General features: G+C 55.9%; 1 protein-coding gene across 1 annotated transcript in view; it reads right to left on the bottom strand.

Moving 5' to 3' along the window:
• Positions 1 to 20,098, bottom strand: part of Myo1f (myosin IF) — a 34,864-nt gene extending 14,766 nt beyond the window's left edge. Inside the window, exons 1-15 of the mRNA XM_026411841.2 lie at positions 19,988 to 20,098; positions 11,297 to 11,434; positions 10,763 to 10,852; positions 10,587 to 10,681; positions 10,117 to 10,204; positions 9,931 to 10,020; positions 7,407 to 7,538; positions 7,120 to 7,254; positions 6,753 to 6,885; positions 6,405 to 6,601; positions 4,492 to 4,572; positions 4,289 to 4,375; positions 3,500 to 3,586; positions 2,803 to 2,970; positions 1,562 to 1,647 (exon numbers count right to left, since the gene is read on the bottom strand). Coding sequence (XP_026267626.1) covers positions 1,562 to 1,647; positions 2,803 to 2,970; positions 3,500 to 3,586; positions 4,289 to 4,375; positions 4,492 to 4,572; positions 6,405 to 6,601; positions 6,753 to 6,885; positions 7,120 to 7,254; positions 7,407 to 7,538; positions 9,931 to 10,020; positions 10,117 to 10,204; positions 10,587 to 10,681; positions 10,763 to 10,852; positions 11,297 to 11,434; positions 19,988 to 19,990 — 1,610 coding nt within the window. The 5' untranslated portion in view covers positions 19,991 to 20,098. The remainder of the gene's footprint in view (positions 1 to 1,561; positions 1,648 to 2,802; positions 2,971 to 3,499; positions 3,587 to 4,288; positions 4,376 to 4,491; positions 4,573 to 6,404; positions 6,602 to 6,752; positions 6,886 to 7,119; positions 7,255 to 7,406; positions 7,539 to 9,930; positions 10,021 to 10,116; positions 10,205 to 10,586; positions 10,682 to 10,762; positions 10,853 to 11,296; positions 11,435 to 19,987) is intronic.
• Between the last annotated feature and the right edge of the window lie 291 nt (positions 20,099 to 20,389).

The following is a 20,389-nucleotide window of genomic DNA, read 5'->3' as shown; positions in this document are numbered from 1 at the left end:
GGCCTGGGGCTTAGCATAGATAGCCTTTATGATGTTGAGATAACTATACTACAGAGCAATAGTAACAGAAACAGCATGGTATTGGCACCAAAACAGACTGGTGAATGGTACAGAATAGAGGACACAGAGACTAACCCACAAAACTACAATTATCTTATATTAGACAAAGGTGCCAAAAATATGCATTGGAGAAAAGATAGCCTCTTCAACAAATGGTGCTGGGAAAACTGGAAATCCATATGCCACAAAGTGAGATTAATCCCCTATCTCTCACCATGCACAAAACTCAACTCAAAATAGATCAAAGACTTGGGAATACAACCAGAGACCCTGCGTCTATCAGAAGAAAAAATAGGCACTAATCTCCATCCTGTGGGATTAGTCCCCAACTTCCTTAATAAGATTCTTGTGGCACAAGAATTAAAATCAAGAATCAATAAATGGGATGGACTCAAACTAAAAAGCTTCTTCGCAGCCAAAGAAACAATCTGTGAGGTGAATAAAGCGCCTACATCTTGGGAGCAAATCTTTACCCCTCACACATCAGATAGAGCACTAATCACTAGGGTATATAAAGAACTCAAAAAGCTAAACACCAAAAAACAAAAACAAAAACAAAAAACAAACAAATAACCCAATTAATAAATGAGCCAAGGACCTGAAGGGACACTTCTCAGAAGATTATGTACAATCAATCAACAAATACATGAAAAAATGTTCATCATCACTAGCAATTAGAGAAATGCCAATTAAAACCACTCTAAGATTTCATCTCACTCCAGTCAGGATGGCAGCTATTATGCATACAAACAACAATAAGTGTTGGCGAGGATGTGGGAAAAAGGCACACTCATACACTGCTGGTGGGACTGCAAATTGGTGCAGCCAATATGGAAAGCAGTATGGAGATTTCTTGGAAAATTGGGAATGGAACCACAATTTGACCCAGTTGTCCCTCTCCTCGGTCTATACCCAAAGGACTTAAAAGCAGCCTAGTACAGGGACACAGCCACATCAATGTTTATAGCAGCACAATTCACAATAGCTAAACAGTGGAACCAACCTAGATGCCCTTCCGTGAATGAATGGATAAAAAATGTGGTATATATACACAATGGAATATTACAGAGCAATAAAAGAGAATAAAATCATGGCATTTGCAGGTAAATGGATGGAGTCAGAGAAGATAATGCTAAGTGACGTTAGCCAATCCCAAAAAGACAAATGCCAAATGTTTTCTTTGATATAAGGAGGCTGATTCACAGTCATCAGTGGATGCCTGGGCTCCTGGATGTCTCTGCTGGGGATCCTGAGTACCTGGAGCTGCTCTCCAAACCTGTACTTGGGATGGAACCCAGAGCCCCAGCACGCCAGGCCCTACCACTGAGCTACATCCCCAGCACCTGGAGATTCTCTGAGATCAGAACCATGCCTTGGCCACAGAGCCACCCCCACAGCATCAGTGCCACAGTGGGAGCTCTGGGGAAGATGGAGTGGTCCCCAATCCTCCCTCCATCCCCATGGGGGTTCTGCCTGGAGGCCCCACACCCGGGCCACTCACCGCTCGCTGGTCTGCATCAGCTCTATAAGGTCAGAGAAGAGGACATCCCGGTTCCTCTCGCAGAAGCCGCTGACGTTATAGGAGACCTGGAGGGGGGGGGTGTCATGGGGGTGAGGCCCAGAGACTGGGTGTGTGGGGGTGGACCTGCTCTGGGGTGAGAAGATGAGAGTTAGCTACAGCTCTGGTTTGGGGTGATCTCTGGTTTAGAATAGAGGATTGGGGGTTACCACTGGTACCAGGGCTCCCTGGATGTCTGAAGTTCAAGTTAGAGTGTGTGACCCCAAGTCACAGGTGAAGGGATGTGGGGGTTGAAATCCTGCTCCTTGGATCAGAGCCAGGGCGAGGTAGGAGTTAGGGTTCAGATTGGAGGGTGGGGAACTGCAGCCCGGGAGGGGGTGCCCAGGAGTCTGCTGCTTAATATTAACTCCCAAGGTTGGATTTCCTCATCCTGGTCACTTGGTGGTTGTGGATGCTGTGTTTGGGGAGGGTCTACAGCCCTGGCTATTGATAGGGGGTGGTGGGCTGGGGCTATTTCTAAAGAGGGGGCTCTTTATACACCCGCTTTTGCAGCCCTGGCTGAGGACAGGCACTCCCACCTGTTTTGGGGGATGGTGGGAGGCAGCCTGGGCAGGGGCCCCTGGGAATGTCTGCTACCCCATGAGGTCAGGAGCATGAGGAGAGGGTCTATAGTCCTCCCAGTGGGGAAGAGGCAGTGGCCAGGGAGGAGCTTGCTGGAGCCTTGGGTAGGGTCTGCAGGGAGCCTGTAGCATGGGCCTGGGGGCCTGGGAGATTTACTTTCCAAAATGGGATAAGAAGGGGGGTTCCAGAGTCAGGGGCTGCTGCTCACATTGAGGTTGGGGGTTTTCTGGGCAGAGGGGAGGGACTGGTGCCTGCTGCCCAAGTTGTCCTGCCTGTCTACTGGGGCAGCTGCCCTTTTGGCTGAGCAGGCTGTGGCCCTGATCGGAGACCAGAGAGTTCCTTGGGGGGACCAGGGGTGGGTGCAGGCAGTTTGGGGGAAGAGCTCCTGGTTGGGTGGTGGCTGCGGTCCATGGGTTCATCATTGTGGTCAGTATAGGGAGAGAGCCGGAGGAGGATGTTGGTGGAACCCTGCGGCCCTGGCTGGGGGTCCTGGAAGGATCCTTCCCATCTGGGTGTTGCAGGGCTGCAAGCTGGAGCCCTTGGGGTCTGTGAGGGGTCGCCTAGGGGGAGTACAGCGGCGGGGCGGGCGCGGGGGCACGCACTTTGCCAGCGTAGTGGTGGATGACAAAGCCCGCGCTCCAGCTGTTGAAGTGCTCGTGGGTCCCCACGGCCGCCTGCAGCTTCTGCAGCAGCGTCTGGTCGGCGCCTCCGCCTGTGGCGTGCATAGTGGCGCACACGTCGTCCAGCACGCTCATGATGCCCGGGGGGCTCTGCCAGGGCGAGCAGAGGGCAACTTAGTCGGCTGGTCCTGCCCTGGCCAGTCGCCAGCCCCAGAGAGGGAGCCCAGAGGTGAGCAGGTGCAGAGGGCTGGAGGGGGCGGGGAGGGCGCATAATACTCGCCCCAATGGTGGCAGTGAGGCTGGTGTTGCTCCAGTGGGAAGGCTCCTACCTAACTGCAAGACCCAGGGTTCCTTCCCGCGGGCAGGAAAAAGTGGTTTTTGGTGGTAGAGGACTTAGAAATGTGTGCTTCACGGGGTGCAGGAGATAGTGGGGGACCCCCAGGAGAAATTCATGACTTTGACCCCTCTGAGCCCAGGGGAATGTCCAGTGAAGAAATGAAAGCTGAGCCGAGGGGCAGAGGCCAGCATCAGGTGGCTGAGGGGATATTTCAGTTGTGCTTCATCTGCTGGAGACCTGGGCCTAGGCTAGAGGGGCCCTAGGCTGCCATAACCCACTCCCGGGTCCCCCAGGCCCAGCTCCAGGGCCCAGTGAGACCTCTGGAAGTGGGTCAGTCCTCACCAGCTTGTTTTCAATGAGGTCACAGACGACTTTGTTGTTGAAGTACTCGATGGGGGTCCAGCGGATGCCCTCCTGCACATACTCCTCCTGGGGGGAAGGGGGTGGGAGGAGTGGATGGAGGAGCTGTGCCCAGTGCCACCCATCTCTTCTCCCAGGCCTGTCTCTGGCCCTGGGTGGGGCAGGCAGGAAGTGCCAGGGAACCGTGTCCCTGCTTCTGGTCCTCCCAGATGGACACTCAACAGGACCTGGTGGATAAACCACCAGCTTCCGAGGCAGAGGGAAATGCAGTGGTGTGCCGGCGGGGGCTGCAGTGCGGATGCTGAGTGTCCCCCAAAGGCCTGTATGATGGCCTGGTCCACGGAGTGGTGCTCTTGGGAGGTGGTGGCACTTAGGGGAGATGGGGCCTAGTGCGAGTCTTTAGGCCATTAGGGGTATGTCCTTGAAGGGACTTATGGGACCCTCCCCTTCCTCTCTCTCTCTCTCTTGCTTCCTGGCCACGAGGTGAGCAGTTTATTCTGACATGTGCTTTGCCATCTGGCACCCCCACCAGAGGCCCAAAGCTATATGGGTCCATCCAACTTAGATGGGAATCTCCAAAGCCGTGGGCCAGAATAACCCTTTCTCTGAGTTGATGATGCTAGGATTTCATGGTGGTGCTGGGAAGCCGGCTGACAGAGGGCAAGCAGGGAGGTGGGGACCAGGGGCTGGGGTCTCCCCAGTGGCTCGGTGACTCTCAAGGTCCTACCCCACCCCGATACCCATCCCATGCCACTTGGCTGCGTTGCCCACCTGCTCAGCCTTCAGGGTGAGCTCGATGAAGATTTGTTGCAGCTTTTCATTGACGAAGTTGATGCAGAACTGCTCAAAACCATTTTTCTGCCAGGGAGAAAAAGGGTCCCTCCATCAGTGGGCTGATGCTAGGTGGCCACGGGCTACCCCAGGTTGTATGGAGGACAGGTGTGGGTTGGGGGTTGGAGGTGCAGTGGCCAAACCTGGAAAATCTCGAAGCCGTAGATGTCAAGGACACCGATACTGTACTCCTCCTGGGGCTTCTGCATCGCGCGGTTGATGGCCTGTAGTGTGGCGGGGACAGCAGTCAGTGGGCATCTGGTCAGCACTCTCCTGATGTGCTCTTAGCTGTGCTCATGGACCGTGTCCCCTCTCACCAATTTCTCTCTAGTGCCATGGTCTGACCTCCCACCTTGTAATCAGTCACCCTTATGAGAGAGCCAAGTGTTTGAGTATCGGGGTCCCTGATCTGGCAGCCACCTCTGCCACTTAACCTCTCCGTGTCTCTGTTTCCTCATCTCTAAAGCGAATTAATAAGCTAGGTGTCATGGTGCACACCTGTAGTGTCAATGCTCGGGAAGATGTGGCAGGAGAATCCCTTGAGATCAGTAGCTCGAGACCAGCCTGGGCAACAGTGAGACTCGTCTCAAAAAATAAATTAATTAAAAGAATGGATTGGGCTGGGGATACAGCTTAGTTGGTAGAGTGCTTGCCTTGCATGCACAAGGCCCTGGGTTCAAATCACCAGCACCACACACATACACAAAAGAATGGATTAATTATAGCAGCTACTGGGTTGGGGGTATAGTTAGTGTTAGAGCACCTGTGGGCATATGTGAGGCCTTGGGTTTGATTCCCAGCACTGCAAAAACTAATTAAAAAGCAACTATAGCTAGGCATAGTGGTGCTTGCCTGTCATCCCAGCGGCTCAGGAGGCTGATGTAGGAGGATTACAAGTTGGAGGCCAGCCTCAGCAATTTAGTGAGATTCCATCTCAACATAAAAAAGAAAAAGACTAGAGATATAGCTCAGTGGTAAAGTGCTCCTGAGGTCAGTTCCCAGCTCTAAAACAAACAAATAAAAACCAACTATAGGGTGAGTATTTCTTATTTGAAATGCTTGGGACCAGAAGTGTTTCAGAGTTTTGATTTTGGAATATTTACAGGTATATAATGAGATGTTTTGGGGATGAGACCCAAATCCAAACACAAATCTCACTTCTTTTATATGCACTCTCTACCCATAGCCTGAAGTTCATTTTATACAATATTTTTAGTGTACCTTCATATTATATATGTATGATTACCAGGGGCAATTTACCACTGAACTACATCTCCAGATATATATATATATATATATATATATATATATATATATATTTATTTATTTATTTATTTATTTATTTTTTGACACAGGGACTTCCCAAGTTGCTTAGGGACTCACTAAGTTGCTGAGGCTGGCTTTGAACTTGCAGTCCTCCTGAGTCACTGGGATTACAGGCCTGCACCACCGTGCCTGGCATATCTGCATTTTGACAGTCTATCAGGTCAGGGGCAGAATTTTCCACTTGTGGTATCATTTTAGTGCTCAAAAGTCTTGGATTTTGGAGCATTTGGGATTTGGGATTTTCAGATTAGGGATGCTTAATCTGTACTTTATGGGTCTTTTTCTGAAGATTCAAGAAGTCGATGCACATAGAACACTTAGGACGGTGCCTAAGGGCTATTCGTGTTTGTTACGGTCCTGACTGTTACTGGCCCTGACATGTCCTGTTCCTTTCTGCCCCCATCTGTCTGTCACTTTGTCCCCTCAACACTCCTCCTCCTGGCTCTCAAATGTACCCCCCCATCCCCATTGCCTTGATGCCAGTCCAGGTCTGGAGTCTCCAGCAGCCCCTTCCCTCTGGGGCTGCGTGCCACAGCCATAGGAGCTTCTGGATCTCCCACCCATCCCCCATCGCCTGTGCTGAGAGTCGCCTCCATCCCCAGCCAGGAGTTGGTGAGATGAGGAGTCAAGTCTGCCTCTTCTGCTTGGTGGGCTCAAGCCCAGGACTTGGTAGGCACCGGGTGCCCACCTAGCCCCACAGCCCATGTCCCGCAGCCCCGGTTCCACTCGCCTCCACCAGGAAGTCGAAGAGGCGAGCATAGAGTCCCTTGGCCAGGGCGTCACGGGTGTAGGCTGCCTGCTCCACGTTGAGGGTCACGTTAATGGACTCACTGCGTCCGCCCCAGCGGCTGTCCATCTTGCGGCTGGTCAGCTTCTCCTGCAGCCTCCCGCTGTCAATGCCCAGCAGGTAGGCAGGAAAGGCCAGGACTGCCAGGCCAGGGCAAAAGGGGACAGGGTCAGCCCCTTGGGATTCCACATCTTGCCCAGTGACAATGACATTGTCCTCGTGGGTTCTGAATCAGGAGGAAGCAGTTCACACACAGGTAGGCTCCCCTCTCTCCCCAGCGCCCACACTCACGGTCTGCACTCTCCACCCGGGCGTAATTCCCCTCTTCACAGAAACTGATGTTCCCTAGGTGTAGGATCCCTGCCACCAGCTGCAGAACCAGCTGCTGGACGCTGGGTGGGATCCCAATGACTTGCATGGCACTCTGTGGGCACAACAGGGAAAACCAACCTTGGCTTCCATCCTGCCCCTGGGGCCATAGCATAGATTCAGAGTCAGAACATTTGGGGTGCCTGGCCTGGCTCTTTCATTCACTTGCTGGGTGACCTTGGACAAGTCTCTGTTCCTCTCTGGGCTTCAGTTACCTTATTTATAACATGAGAGGGTTTTCCCTGGGCTTAAGGACTGGCTGAGGGCTGCAGTGGTGTCTGGTACTCACCAGGGTCTCACTGAAGTCGCTCCTGTCATCAGTGCCATCCACCTTGTAGGTGTCTGACTGGTTGAGGTAGTAATAGTAGTCGGGCGTCATGAGCCCCAGGTTCTGGCGCTGCTCCTGCGAGGCCCCTTCCAGCAGCTGGAGGGTGAGCGATGCTCAAGCTTCTGGAGCTGACCCAGCACAGCCCTCGTGGGCTCCCTGGACACTGACCTTCCCATTATCTCCCTTCCCAATCCCTGTGGTCCACTTGGGGTTCCTGTGGCCCATCCCCATGGGCCCCTTCCCTGCACCTGGTAGTAGATGTGAAAGTTCCTCTCATTTTCATTCTGCATGACCACACGGGACTTCTCTAGCAAGAAGTTGGAGATCTTGCCCCCATCTGGCTCCCCGCCACGGCTAAACTGGATCTCAAAGTACTTGCCCTGGAGACATCAAGGATACAAATAGTAAATCCTGGTAGGGACGCAGGGAAAGGAGCACGTATACTCTGGTGGTGGGGTGGTGAATCAGTGCAGCCACGGTGGACGTCAGTGTGGAGGTTCCTCAAAGGACTCGGAATTGCACCGCCACTGAACCAGCTGTCACCACGGAACCAGCTATTCCACTCTTCGCTATTTATCCAAAGGAATTAAAGTCATCACACCGTAGTGATCCATGCACCATTCACATAGCCAAGTCACGAAACCGCCCAGGGGCCCATCAACAGGTGAACGGAGAAAGAAAAGGAGGTCTCTGAACAGATGGAGCTTTACTTTCTATCACCCCCATCCAATAAGAATACAGACTACACAAAGAAGAACGAAATTACGTCATTTGCAGGAAAACAAATTGAACTAGAGAGCTTTATGTTAAGCAAAATAAACCAGACTCAGAAAATCAAGGGTCATTTGGGTTTAGGTGGAATCCAGAGAGAAAAAAGGGGGAAAAATGGTGGGTGTGGATCTCGGAGAAGAGCCAGGTAGAGGAGTACCCTGGGGGAGGGCAGGAGGAGGAGAAGGGGAAGTTCTGTAGGATCCTTGCCACCAGCTGCAGAACCAGCGGCTGGACACTGGGTGGGACCAGTGTCCAAATTAAACTGACCAAATTATGTTATGTGCATGTATAAATGTGTCACACTGAAGTCCACTATTAGGTATGATTATGATGCACCATAAATGATAACGCCCTGAATCGCAAAGAACCACATTAGTCCCCAGGGCCAGAGTGCAGGTGGCGCAAAGCCTAGGAAGGGTCTTGGGAGCCTGCTTCTCTTGTCTCTTCCTCACTTGGCCTTCTCTCTCCTTCCTCTTCCTACACCCACTTATAAAGTACTTGCTCCTTTCACCAGCTGCTCCCCTTTGGCCTTTGCTCAGGTTGTGCCCTGGGCAAGCAATGACCTTTCTACCTGCTTGGATGCACAGTCCTGGGATCATCACATTTTATCAACCAGTTTCCACGTCCCTGCGCCTAACACAGAGGCCTCCACGTCTCTGTGGATCCCCGTGGTCCTTTGGCATGTCCTGTATGCTCTCCCAAGACCCAGGACAAGGGCCCCAAAGACCCCTTCTTTGGTCTCTAACACCATCTGAGTTCTGCTCTGGCCAGAGGTTAGAGGGAAGAAAGTCCTCTACCACCCCTGTCCAAAAACAATACAAATTACATCGTCATCTTACACAACACCTATAGCATGAAATGACTATTTATCGTATTGTACACTAAAATTGTACAGTAAAATGTATATATGTTTTGACAGTCATCCATTTTTTTAATATTTAAAATTTTTTTAGTTATAGATGCACACAATATCTTTATTTTGTTTACTTATTTTTATGTGGTGCTGAGGATTGAACCCCGAGCCTCACATGTGCAAGGCAAGTGTGCTGACACTGAGCCACAACCCCAGCCCTCATCTGTGTTTTTTATGTGTATTATTCAAACAATAATATTATGTGATTCCACTTAGATGACATTCTAGAGCAGGTGAAATGAATATATGGCAAACAATAGATCAGAAAAGTGGTTGCTTCTACTGTCAGTTGGGAGCAGAGGTTGACCAAGGGGCCAAGCGGGAACTCTGGAGTCATGGTGATGGATTGAACGCTGGGTTCAATCCTCAGCACCACATAAAAATTAGAGTGGTCCACTTTGGATATATGTATTTTGCAGTATGCAGTTAAAGAAAAGCTTCAAATGTATACTGGACAATGATCAGTGATATCCATGTTGGAGTGTTTGGGTGGCGCGAGGTGTGGGGCCTATTTACATCGCAGTGTAACATCGTCTCCATTTTATGGATGAGCCAGCGGGAGCCTCAAGAGATGACATCATTTTTTTTTTTCCAACTGGGCCACACAGTTAAACAGTGGCAGAACCAGACCATAAGTCCAGATCTGTTTACCCAGCCCCTGACACCCACAAAAAGAAGCCCAAGAACTCTTTGTTGAAAGGATGAATGGAGGAATAAATTGGACCTGAAATCTGAAAAGGAAGATTTCGTGGCTGCCCCAGGGGAGTATTTAAGGATGTTACACAGAGGTGTCATGGCCTCCACAGTCCTGACAACGGGGGACCCTTTTTCAAACGGACCATAAGTAGGAAGTGAGTCTCCCTTCCAGAAGTAGGCGTTTCCTGCTAAATTTCCACAGGGACTGTAGTCCTGTCTGTGTGTGTGCGTGTGCACATGTGTGTGTGCGTGTGTGTGCATGTCTGTGACGTGTGTGTGCGTGTGTGTGCATGTGTGAACGTGTGTGATGTGTGTGTGTGTATGTGGTCTGGGGGGGTTGAGAAGGTTGGCTTGGAGGGAGCAGCTGCTCCAGGTGGGTGGTGGAGACTTACAAATCGGCTGGAATTGTTGTTGCGCACGGTTTTGGCATTGCCGAAGGCCTCCAGCAGCGGGTTGGATTGCAGGATGATGTCCTTGACGTGCTGCGGGCAGAGGCAGGTGGAAAGAGGTCAGTCGGGGTCAGGTGGAGCAGAGATGCAGCTGGGGGAGACCCGGCCTGTCCTGTTGCTGCCGCTCACCTGGACCTTCTCTCCCCCGCCAGACACCTTGGAGATGTAGCCCATGATGTATTTTGCGGCCACTGTCTTCCCAGCTCCACTCTCTCCACTGGGGTAGAGGGAAGAAGGAGTGATCAATGGGTGGGGGTAGTAGAAGTGCCTGCCCCATCACTCATTCATTGATTGAGCACCTATGGTGTACCCGGCACTATTCCAAGAACTGGGGACATAGTAGTGACCAAGACAGATGGAAATCCCTGTCCTCATGGAGCCGACATTTACAAGGGACAGATGGCCAGTGACAGAATGAATCAATAAAATATACCGGGAGTGACCCAGTGCGAGGGAAGCAAGCCAGGAGGAGGGAAGGGGCAGAGAGGAAGAGCAAGGCTGTTGGGACTGGGAGTTCCAGGAAACCACCCTTGGGGTAGGTGATGTTTGAGCAGGCGCCGGCTGGAGGGTCCATCAGGGTCCCCCGCCCCGCCCCGTACCTGATGATGACGCACTGGTTCTCACAGTCGATGAGCATGTTGCGGTACATGTTGTCTGTGAGGGCGTAGATGTGCGGGGGGTTCTCGTACTGGGCCTGGGGGGGGCAGGGCAGGTGTCAGCCCAGGCCAGGGGCTGGGCGTCTTGGGTTGTTCCTCCCACCTGACCCGGGCCTCACCGCGCCCTGGTAGAGATCGATCTCACGGTCAGTGAAGTAGGGCATCTGCTTGAAGGGATTTACGGAGATGAGCACCGGGCCGATGTAGGTCTGGGAGACGGTTAAGGACCACGGAGTGTTGGGAGGGTTTTGACCTTCAAGGACCCTATGGCCTCCTTCTGCTCCCCTGGGGATTCCCTGAGCCCCGTTACTTGGAGGGAGACACAGAGATGCTCAGATGTACCTCGAGTCTCTTAGGAAAAAACTGGGCTTCGTCCAGAAAATGGGACTGTGACCCTGGGGCAGGGGGAGGAGGGACAGGTACAGCTACCCCCCACAGTATAGCCCACTGATACTTCATCTGCCCTCGGTCTCCAGCCCAGGGCCCTCCACGCCCGGCCTCCCTCTGTCCATGCACCCACTCTCTGCCCATGGCTCAGGCCCTCCATGTCCTTCCCTTAATGTCTCCGTCCACCTGCCATCCCCCCCTCCGCCCAGCCCTTCCCCTGCCCCTGCATCCCTTCCCTGCCTGCCCCCTGCCCACGGCCAGGCTACGAAGATGTAGTCATCCATGAAGCGCTTGCGCAGGTTGCCCACGATGGCGTCCTCGGTGATCTGGGGCAGCAGCACCATGTCGTCCACGCCGCTTTGCTTCACGTTGTGGCTTTGCCAGTGGAAGCGTTCCTTGCTGCCCTGGGTGTGCGCGTGCGGCAGGGTGAGCTGCGGTTGGGCGCCTGCTCACCACCACCAGGATGGGCGTCACCTTAGCCACTTCTGTTCCTCCCCACCTCAGGGACCCCGCGAGGGGCGGCAAGGCCCATTCAGGCTTCTGACCACAGAAGGACGGCTCGGGTCCATCCCTCAGGCCTCTTTTTTGGTCCTTCTGTGCATTCATCCCTCCTTTCAATACCTCCCCCCACGGAGGACAGACGCCCGCCCAGTGGGGCCCTCACAGGCTGTGGCGCAGGAGGAGGGAGGCTGGAGCCTTGCTGGGGAACCCCCCACCCTGGTCCTCACTTCCTTCCCTCCCCCTCCCTCCCTCCCTCCCAGCTGCTCTGTGACATTCCACCTCAGCTAACCCCTTTCACCTTGGGGAGACCTCCTTCCTCCCTCTGCCCACATGATCATGTGTCCCAACCTGGGGCTGTGACCTCCGTCCTGGATCTTGCTGTGACACTATTCCTTATCTCAGCCCATGACATCTGGCCCAGTCTCCTCCGTCACATTCTTCTCTTTGGCCTTGCTCCTCATCAGTTCCGGACTTTCCCTTCGCCTCCCCCAGTTCCTCATGCCCTTCTTTGGGCCCCTGGGGGAGACTCGGGCACAGGCACCCCCCCACCCTCTAGCTCAAGTGAATTCATCCAGTGCCCTAGATTCAGGGTCTCTCTGGGGACGCTTGCTGCTCCTGTCCAGGACACCCCTGCCCGGCAGGAGTCTGGCAACAGAGAGCGACAGCCCCCTGGAGCGTCCCTGGTGGCAAACTCAGGCTCGGAGGTGTCCCTCCTGCAGACAGTGCCCCATCCCAGGCCAGGAGCTTCTGGAGGCTGGGACCCGGGGGGAGTCCTTTCTTAGTCCCAAAAGGGAGATCTGCTGAGTGAACCAGGGCAAAGAAGGAAACGGAACTTCAGAGGAATATTCCAGAGCAAAGGATGCTGGGAACCAAGACCAATCTCCAAAGAGGACCCACTCTTCCAGCAGGTTTGGGGAGTTGGAGACGGGTGTCTGGGCAGAGAGGAGACGGACAGGGTGGAGCAGGAGAGTGGTGTGGGCAACACTAGGTCAGAGGGGGAGAAGGCTGGACCCAGCATCGGAGGGTCCGCCAGGAGGTGTTCTCCAGTGCAGGAGGGGCACAGCCGGTTCCAGACTCCCCTCAGCCCGGGAGGTGGGTGGTCGAGGAACACCAGGGCTGAAGTGAGCCCCGCCTTGGTGTGGGGCTGGGGCTGGGTCCTAATCTTGGCGAGCAGCCTGGTAGTGCTGTGGGCCTCCCCTGCCCCATCCGTAAAGCCGGGGGGGGAGGTGGCCCCGCTCCCTAGGGCTGAGGATCAAACGCTCTGGGGAACCAGGTGGCTGGGGTGGGTACTCCTGCCCAGCCCGAGTGGTGGGAAGAACGACGAGGCTGATGGGCATTTGACCAAGCTCATGTGATGCGCCAGGTCTGGGGGACATGGTGCTGGGGCCGCCACACTGCCATCCTCACATCGTCATCGTGGGACACAGGCTAGGAGGCAAACCGAGGCTGGGCGTGGCGTGGCTTGGCTAAGGACAGTGGCCTAAGGACATGGCTCTGTGTCCCGGGTGGATAATGGGAGCCCCAGTCTGATGGTGGAGAACGGATTCCAGCCTCTGTGCCCGCCAGAGGCTGCCCTGGGAAGCGGGTAGACAGACAGGGAGGCGCCGCCCTGGGCAGAGTTGGAGGGCCGAGGAGGGGGCGGGTGGAGCAGGGAGTCGCCCCTGAACCCCTCCACCGGCCCCGGCCGAGTCATCAGTGTGCACCTTTCACGTGGTGACCCTGACCCATCTCTGTGTGGCTGAAAGGCCATTCCGGCCCCGGTGGCCCTCCCACTCATGCATGCCACAGGGGATCTTGAGCCTGAGTGCTCATCCTGAGTCCTCCGGGTCTCAGCGAATGCCAGTCCCCGTCAGACGCCCTTCCTGGCCTCCTCAGAGCCAATCCATCCTTTGTGATGGGCTCAGGGGACATCCCCTCTGGAGAGAACTTCCTGAATACAGAACAGGTGAGGTGCTTCCTCTGAACCCCTGCTGCCTCCCGCGTGTCCCTCAGCATCCACACTCTGGACGCGGCACACCCAGCTCCTCTGTGTCCCCTAGGGCAGTGTCTCCGGCTTCTTGAGGTGTCAGCACTGAGTCAGTGAGGAAAAGTTCGAGGGTGAGTGAATGGAGCAGGGGTCCTCCAGGGTCAAGACAAGGAGTTTGGCCCGACTGACTGAGCTTGGAGCTGGGAGCCTGGCTGGGAGGCCTGGGGACGGGGAGGGGCAGTTGTGGACTGGGGAGCCCCGAGCTGGGGTGCTACCTCGCCTGGGAGGTGGAGAGGAAGGGTGGGTAGGAGGGGGACTGAATGAGGAAAGGGGGGAGGACATGGCTTGGGCTTAAGGTAAAGATCAAGGTGACAACCAGGTGGTGACCCAGCAGGAGAAGCTGGTGATGAGCTCAGCGAGGGATGCTTTGAGTCTGGGGCCCTGGGGAATGTGTAGGGGTGGCTCAGGGGACCAGAAAGGCTGTGCTGGAGCCAGTGAGTTGGGGTTCGCCTGGGGAGAGTTCTCAGCGGGGCATACTGTCCCTGGAGGCACATTTGGAATCATGGGAACATTTTTGGTTGTCTCAGAGATGGGGATATGACTGGCACTCACTGGGTGGGTCTCAGGGTGGGTGCTAAATTTGCACACCTGCAGCCCCTTCCCCACCTAGGCAGATGGTCATGTAAGTGACAAACCTGCTTATAATCACTGGAGCCTAGAGCCAAGCTGTTTTATGCATAAACAGAAAATCTATACCCGTGGTAATTATAATCAAAATGCCTGAAAGAATTAATAAAAAAATTAAAATTAAATAAAATAATAATTAAAATTAATAAAATAAAAGAATTTAAATTCTTTTTAAAAGATTTGGTGTATTTGCATTTCATAGACGTCCCGGGGATGGACCCAAGTCCTAATGTGAGCTGCCTTTGCTCCACCTGTGTCCGTGTCTGACCTGAAGGCGATTTTGTTCACTACTTTTAGTGCACCCTGCGTCTTGATTGCCACCTGTCGCATGAGGTCAGGGGTGAAGTTGTCCACTTTTGGCATCATGTCAGCACTCAAAAATTTCAGATTTGGGAGCATTTTGGACTTGAGAGCTCTGGATGGGGTCGGCTCAGCCTGCACACGCTCAGCATGATTGACACCCACTGCCTTTTGCAGCCGCATGACCACCAAGGGCAAAGGGAGGTTTTAGTTTTTCCAGATTTCACCGAGTTCAACATCTAGGAAGCTGATGTCCCCCAAGGTCACACTGCTAGTGCTGTTGAAGTGGCCACTGTACCACCCCTCAGTATTGGCCTGCAGGTGGGGCTGTGTGCTCACGGACACACCTGGTCACAGGGGCGCACCTGGAGGTGTTCCTGCTGCTCGGGCCTGAGCGCTTCTCTCTGCAGGACTGGGGTCACACGAGTTCTTTGTGACCCTCAGGGAGTCCCGTGTGCCCTGGCCTGGATGGCAAGCCGGCTGGGAGAAGGGGGCGTGGCCGGGATGAGGGCAGGGCGGGGCCAGCTGGGGCTGAGCTGGGATGAGGGGTGCGGAGGGTGGGGAGATTCCACCAGCTACTGAGGATTGGCCACACCCTCCAGGGCCCCCAGGGAGGGGGTCAGAGACCTCAGGGTCAGAAGTCAGCTTGAGGGGGGAGGGGGTGTGAGGACAGGTGTCAGACACTTTGGTTGGGAAGAGGAAGAGGGAAGGAGCTGGGGGAAAGGTGGGGTCACGGGGTTTCCTGTTTTCAAGATGGGGAGACCAGAGCGCGTTGGTGAGGAGGGAGGACGAAGACTGGGAATGAAGAGGTGTCCTTCGCCATCTAGGGGCTGGGGGTCTGCTCCCTGTCTGAGCCGATGGCTGGGGGGACCTGAACAGCCCAGCATCAGTGGTGGGGGGGACAGGAAGTGGATTCTGTCTCTGAGGAGCTGGGGGGGTGGGTCTGTGAGTGCTGAGGTTGGGAAACAATGACAGCAGTCGTTAAGACCCTGCAGGCGTTTATTCTGCGCCAGGCTCTAGTCTAAGTTTGTGTTTTCTTGGGCCAGGCTTTAAGCCTAGGACCTCATGCTTGCTAGGCAAGCCACACCTCTGCACTGTCCTAAGCTTTTTAAAGTGAATTATCTCATCCTTTCAACACATGCTGAGTTTGTTACGATTATCAAGTCCATTTTGCAGAAGAGGAAACTGTGCAGAGAGCACAGAGAGGTTAGGTAACCTCCTGGAGATCACACAGCAGGAGCGTGGCTGCGTGGGAAGAGAGAACACACCAGACTGTCTGACAGTTTGGGTCAGAGTTGGCTGGGTTTGGTGCTTCAAGTCAGATGAGGACAGATGGGGTGAGAACAGACAGGCGTATCCAGGGCTTCCCCTTTCAGGCTGGTCCTTTCTTCATGCAGTGAGGCCCCTCCGGCTGAGCTGAGACCCAAGGCCACTTCCTCTTGCTGGAACTAGAGGCCTGAGGCCAGCTGTGTCTGACTGGGTGCACTGGCCATCTGGTTGTGGTGGCCTTGGGCGCTTGGTTCCTCTTCCTGTCCCTCCCTTCTTCCCTTGCTCTGCAGAGTAGCCTCTGTGTCTCGCAGGCCTGCCATCCCTTCCCTCTCCATCCTGTCCCCAGGGCCTGGCCCCCAGACACTCTTAGCTCCAGCCAATCATCAAGGCCCAGGCCGTGTGCATGGAAGGGAGAGGAGGCTTTGTCCGTGGGTGTGCAGGGGCAGTCAAGGATGTTGGCACATGCATGACAGGTGGTCTTCAAGTCCTGGGTTGACAGTTCACCACCTTGTGGCTCTGGAAGGACCATCTCACTCTCAGCCCTGTCTCCCCTCCTCTCACAGGGATTCCATTATGAGCTTCCAGAGGACTAGGATCTAGGAACTGGTCAGGACATACTTGCTGAATGAATGAATGGAGTACCATGGAAGAGACTTCTCCCTGTCCTGTCTTCTAAGCATCCCTCTCTCTGTGCCCTCCAAGTTACCATGGGTCAAGTTTCAACTGTTTACCCATGAGCCCCTTCCTTGGGGTGGGGGTGTAACGAAGAGGTTGTGGTCACAGTTGACCACAAGCTGAGTATGACTCAACCTGCTGGGGCTGTTATGAAAGACCATCAGGGGCTGGAGGTGCTAGGGTGGGAAGGGGAAGGTAGCTTCTTCCTTCAGCTCTGCAGAGAGGTCTTGCTACCCCAAGGTGAGAGGCAGGAGGGGTAGGGATAGTCTGGGACAGACTTGCCCTGTGCGAAAGGGAGGAGGGGTTCTTTGTGGTCAAGGTGGTGGCTGCTGTAGGGCTAGGGCACCCGCCCTGTAGTGAGCACACTTCCTGAGCCTCTGCTGGGCCTGAGGTAGGCTGAGACCCTGCGCAGATGACCCTCCTCTGGGAGTAGGTGGAGAGATTGCCCAAGGGGCCTGTGTTGGGGAAGGGGAGCGGGAGGCAGGTCTCGGGGTGTGTGTCAGGGACGCCAGAGTCTAGCTTCTTTGGAGTGAGCAGAGTGTCCAGTTCTAAATAAGGCTGAAGGGATGGGCAGGGGTCCTTCAGGGGAATGGGCAGCCCAGGGCATGTGGGTCAGTGCCCACCTCCACTGTGGCCTCTCACCTCCTGGCAGGAGGGGCGGGCGGTGCCAAGGTGGCTGTTGACTGTGTGGTCACGGGAGTGACCGAGCTGAAATCCGCTCTGGTTATGCAGACACTTGCCTGACCGCCCGCTGCCTCAGTTTCCCCATCTGGAATATGGGAGCCCGGAGCACGTAGACCTCACGGGGCAGAGTTTGTCACACGCACATGCCAGCCTCCCCGTTGCCCTCTGCAGCAGCCTCGGGCTTGGCCCCTGGAGGCCCAAGGCCATGAGGGAGGGAGCTTGTTCCAGTCACCCCGAGTGCTCCCAGCTTTCTGTTCCTGCATGAGGAGGAGCAAGAGCCCTGGTCTGGAGAGAGCACAGAAGACCACTTCCTTCCTCGGGGGTCCCACGGGCTATGGCTGCTGGGAGGAGATGTGATGTGGTGGCACTGCTGCTGGGACCAAGACCCCTGGTCCCCCGGGGCTGCCCTTGGAACCTTGGTCTGCCTCCCCCGCCCCGCGGGCTCGGGGCCACGCTCTGCCTCCCACGCTGTGCAAACAGCATCCTTGTCTCCAGAGGCTCCCAGGGTTGCCCTCCCGCTTGGGGAAGCAGAGGGTCTGTTTCCTCTTGGTCCAGCCGGAGCCATTATCCAACAGGTAGGGATCCCCATCTTTTTGGAGCGGGGCTCTCTGTCTGGTTGCTGGAGACGGTCCAGGGTCAGGGGACTTGACACCCCACATGGAGGCCGGAGCTGGGGAGCTCTGGTCTCACCCTCTTGCTCACTGGAGAAGAGCCTTCGAGTGGGGCCCAGGCCCAGCAAACACCTCCCTGGCCCTGGCTCTTGCCGTCCCCCGCCCCGCAGCTGGGCTCAGTCTTCATGACTTTCACCTCTGGTCCCTCTCAGCTCCAGTCTCTCCTGTCCAGCTCCACAGCCAGTGGCCCTAGACCAGGCAGCCACATCATGGTCTGCTTTCTGTCGGTCCCTTTAAAACAACCACGTTTAGCCTCCTGTCACCACCAGTGCCAGCCAGTTGCCGCCTCCAGCCCGCAGCCCACAGTCAGTCAAACAGAAACTGCTAATGACAGCGGTGCCAGCACCAGCCAGAGTCAAGCAGAAACAGGAGGGACCTGTTCCATCCTCCTCTGCGCCGCCCCCATCACCACCCACCAGCCCAGGAGCCACCCACCAGCAGCAACACTGCTGGCCAGCAGCCGCCCAGCCGGCCACCTCAGCGACGCCGTGATGCAGCACTGACCCGCCAGTGCTCCCACTCACCAGTGGGAGCACCCTCACCAGAAACCAGCGCGGCCTGGGGGTGGCGCTCAGTGCGGGGTGCGGTCACACCCCAGCCCCATGACAAAACAGGCAAACCCCAAAACCACCCCAACCCCCAAACCCAGCAACGAGCTACAAACAGCAAAGGACACCCCAACGCCACCCAGCTCCAACAACAGCAACCAGACCGCCGTCGGTCCATCCATCACCAGGGGTCACCAAGACGTCCATTAGAAAAGTCCAGTGACCAGTCTTAACCCCCTGTCACCACATCAGAGACAAGAGCCACCTTTAGCAACAGCCGCCATTGCAGCCGACGGTGACCACTCCTCCCTAGTGACCAGGGTCGGCCGCACCCTTCCCGTGGCTGACTCCAGAAGCACCTGAGCCCCGCCCCGGAATGGCCACTGTGTCCTGGGCGCACACCGTGTGCTCTGTCACAGACCTTCTGAACAGAGTCCTGTGTCCCTGCAGGAAGTCCAGCCCCCACAGGCAGAGGTGGCGTTCCCATGGTGGCCTCCTCCACCTCTCCTCCTTGTCCTCCCCTCCCACTAGCCCCGTCCTATCTCCCAAGGAGCAAGTCGCTTCCCGTGTTCTTCTGAGCCAAGTGCCCACCAGGGCTCCTCCGCCCCGGGCTCGGCTGTCTTGGAAGTGTCTCTGTCCCAAGGCCTGGCTGTGGGCCACGGAGCCCGTGATGCCCGGCCAGTGATGCCCGGCGCGCCCCTGCTCTCCCAGGAGGGTCTCAGGCTTGCCCAGCTCCTGCCCCGCGCTCCACCTCCTGCCTCGCCCTGCCCAGCTGTTTTCTGCAACCACCAAGAACCCTACCTGTGTCCCTGTCCCGCATTCTCGTTGACAGAGTGACAAAAACTGAAAGCTGAAGTGGCCTGAGGAGGTCTGGGGCTGGGACCTGGGGAGGCCCGTGGAGCCAGCGCGCTCCCTCTTGCTGGGTGTTTTGGGGCTGCTTGGGCTGGACAGGAAGGCCTCGGGTCACCTCTCCAACACACCTGACCTCGGCGCGCAGGCTGTCTGCAGGGGTCTCTGCGGCCATCCTCTGCGGGTGGCTCCGAGCGAGGACACTAACACTGTGACCATCTCCCCACCTTTTCCTCTGTAGACACTGCAGCCAAACCACCCGCCACCCACACAGCCACACTGTCACTACCCCCCCCCCCCGCCCCGGCCCATGAGACACAGCTTCTCCCCCCATTGGTGGACTCAGACGGCCAGACCCACAGGCCCTCTGAATGTCCCCACTGAAACGCTCCTGAAGAACCTCGTTCACAGCCAGCCTTTCAGAGATGACATCTGTGTGCACGGAGGCCAGGAGAGAAGAGGGGACATGTCCAAGGCCACATGGGGAGATGAGAGCTGAGCTAAGCACTGACTTCCCTGGATGTCCCCCAGGAAGGGACCAGGTCCCTGTCCCTGCACTCTGATTCCCTTGGGGACACCGTCTCTCCTCCTGTTGCTGTTCCACGGGTCCCAAGAGCCAGCCTGGCATCGTCAGATGGGAACCTGTGCCTGGTAAGGGACTAGGGTCCCTTGACCTGCACTGAGGGACCCCAAAGGGCCGGCCACTGTCCTCCTCATTCCTCACCTTCCGAGGCTGATCTCCAGGGCACCTCCACCTGGCTGCTGACCCACCCCTACCCTTCCAGAGCCCACCCTTGGAGGACTTACCATGGTGGGGTTGGCGTCCGGCTCCTGGGGGGTCACCGGAAGGGCTGTGGCAGGGGCACAGGCTCAGAGGGCTCTTGGGGGCGGCTTGGGCATGGCCCTGCTCCCGTTCCTCACCGGCTCCTGGCCCTCAGTTCCTCTTACCACAGCCCCTCTCACTTCCTTTGACGGGAGGGGCCGTGGCCCTGGGGGAGGGAAGCTGGGCCCCAAGGGCGGGGAGAAAGCGGCTCTAGAGCAGAACTGGGGTAGCCGGCTTCTAGAGCCTCTGCACCTCCAAAATCGGGGACAGCCACTGCCAGACCCCAGACAGGGGGCTTCTCCATCTCCAGGACAGGGGCCACATTCGGGTCTGCTGGCCGCGGGGCTGACCACCCTTTGCAGGGTGATCCTGGAAGCATGTGGATT

This window comes from Urocitellus parryii, chromosome 3 (assembly GCF_045843805.1).
Source record: "Urocitellus parryii isolate mUroPar1 chromosome 3, mUroPar1.hap1, whole genome shotgun sequence".
Classification (NCBI taxonomy): domain Eukaryota; kingdom Metazoa; phylum Chordata; class Mammalia; order Rodentia; family Sciuridae; genus Urocitellus; species Urocitellus parryii.
This window is presented reverse-complemented; position numbering and strand designations above follow the sequence as displayed.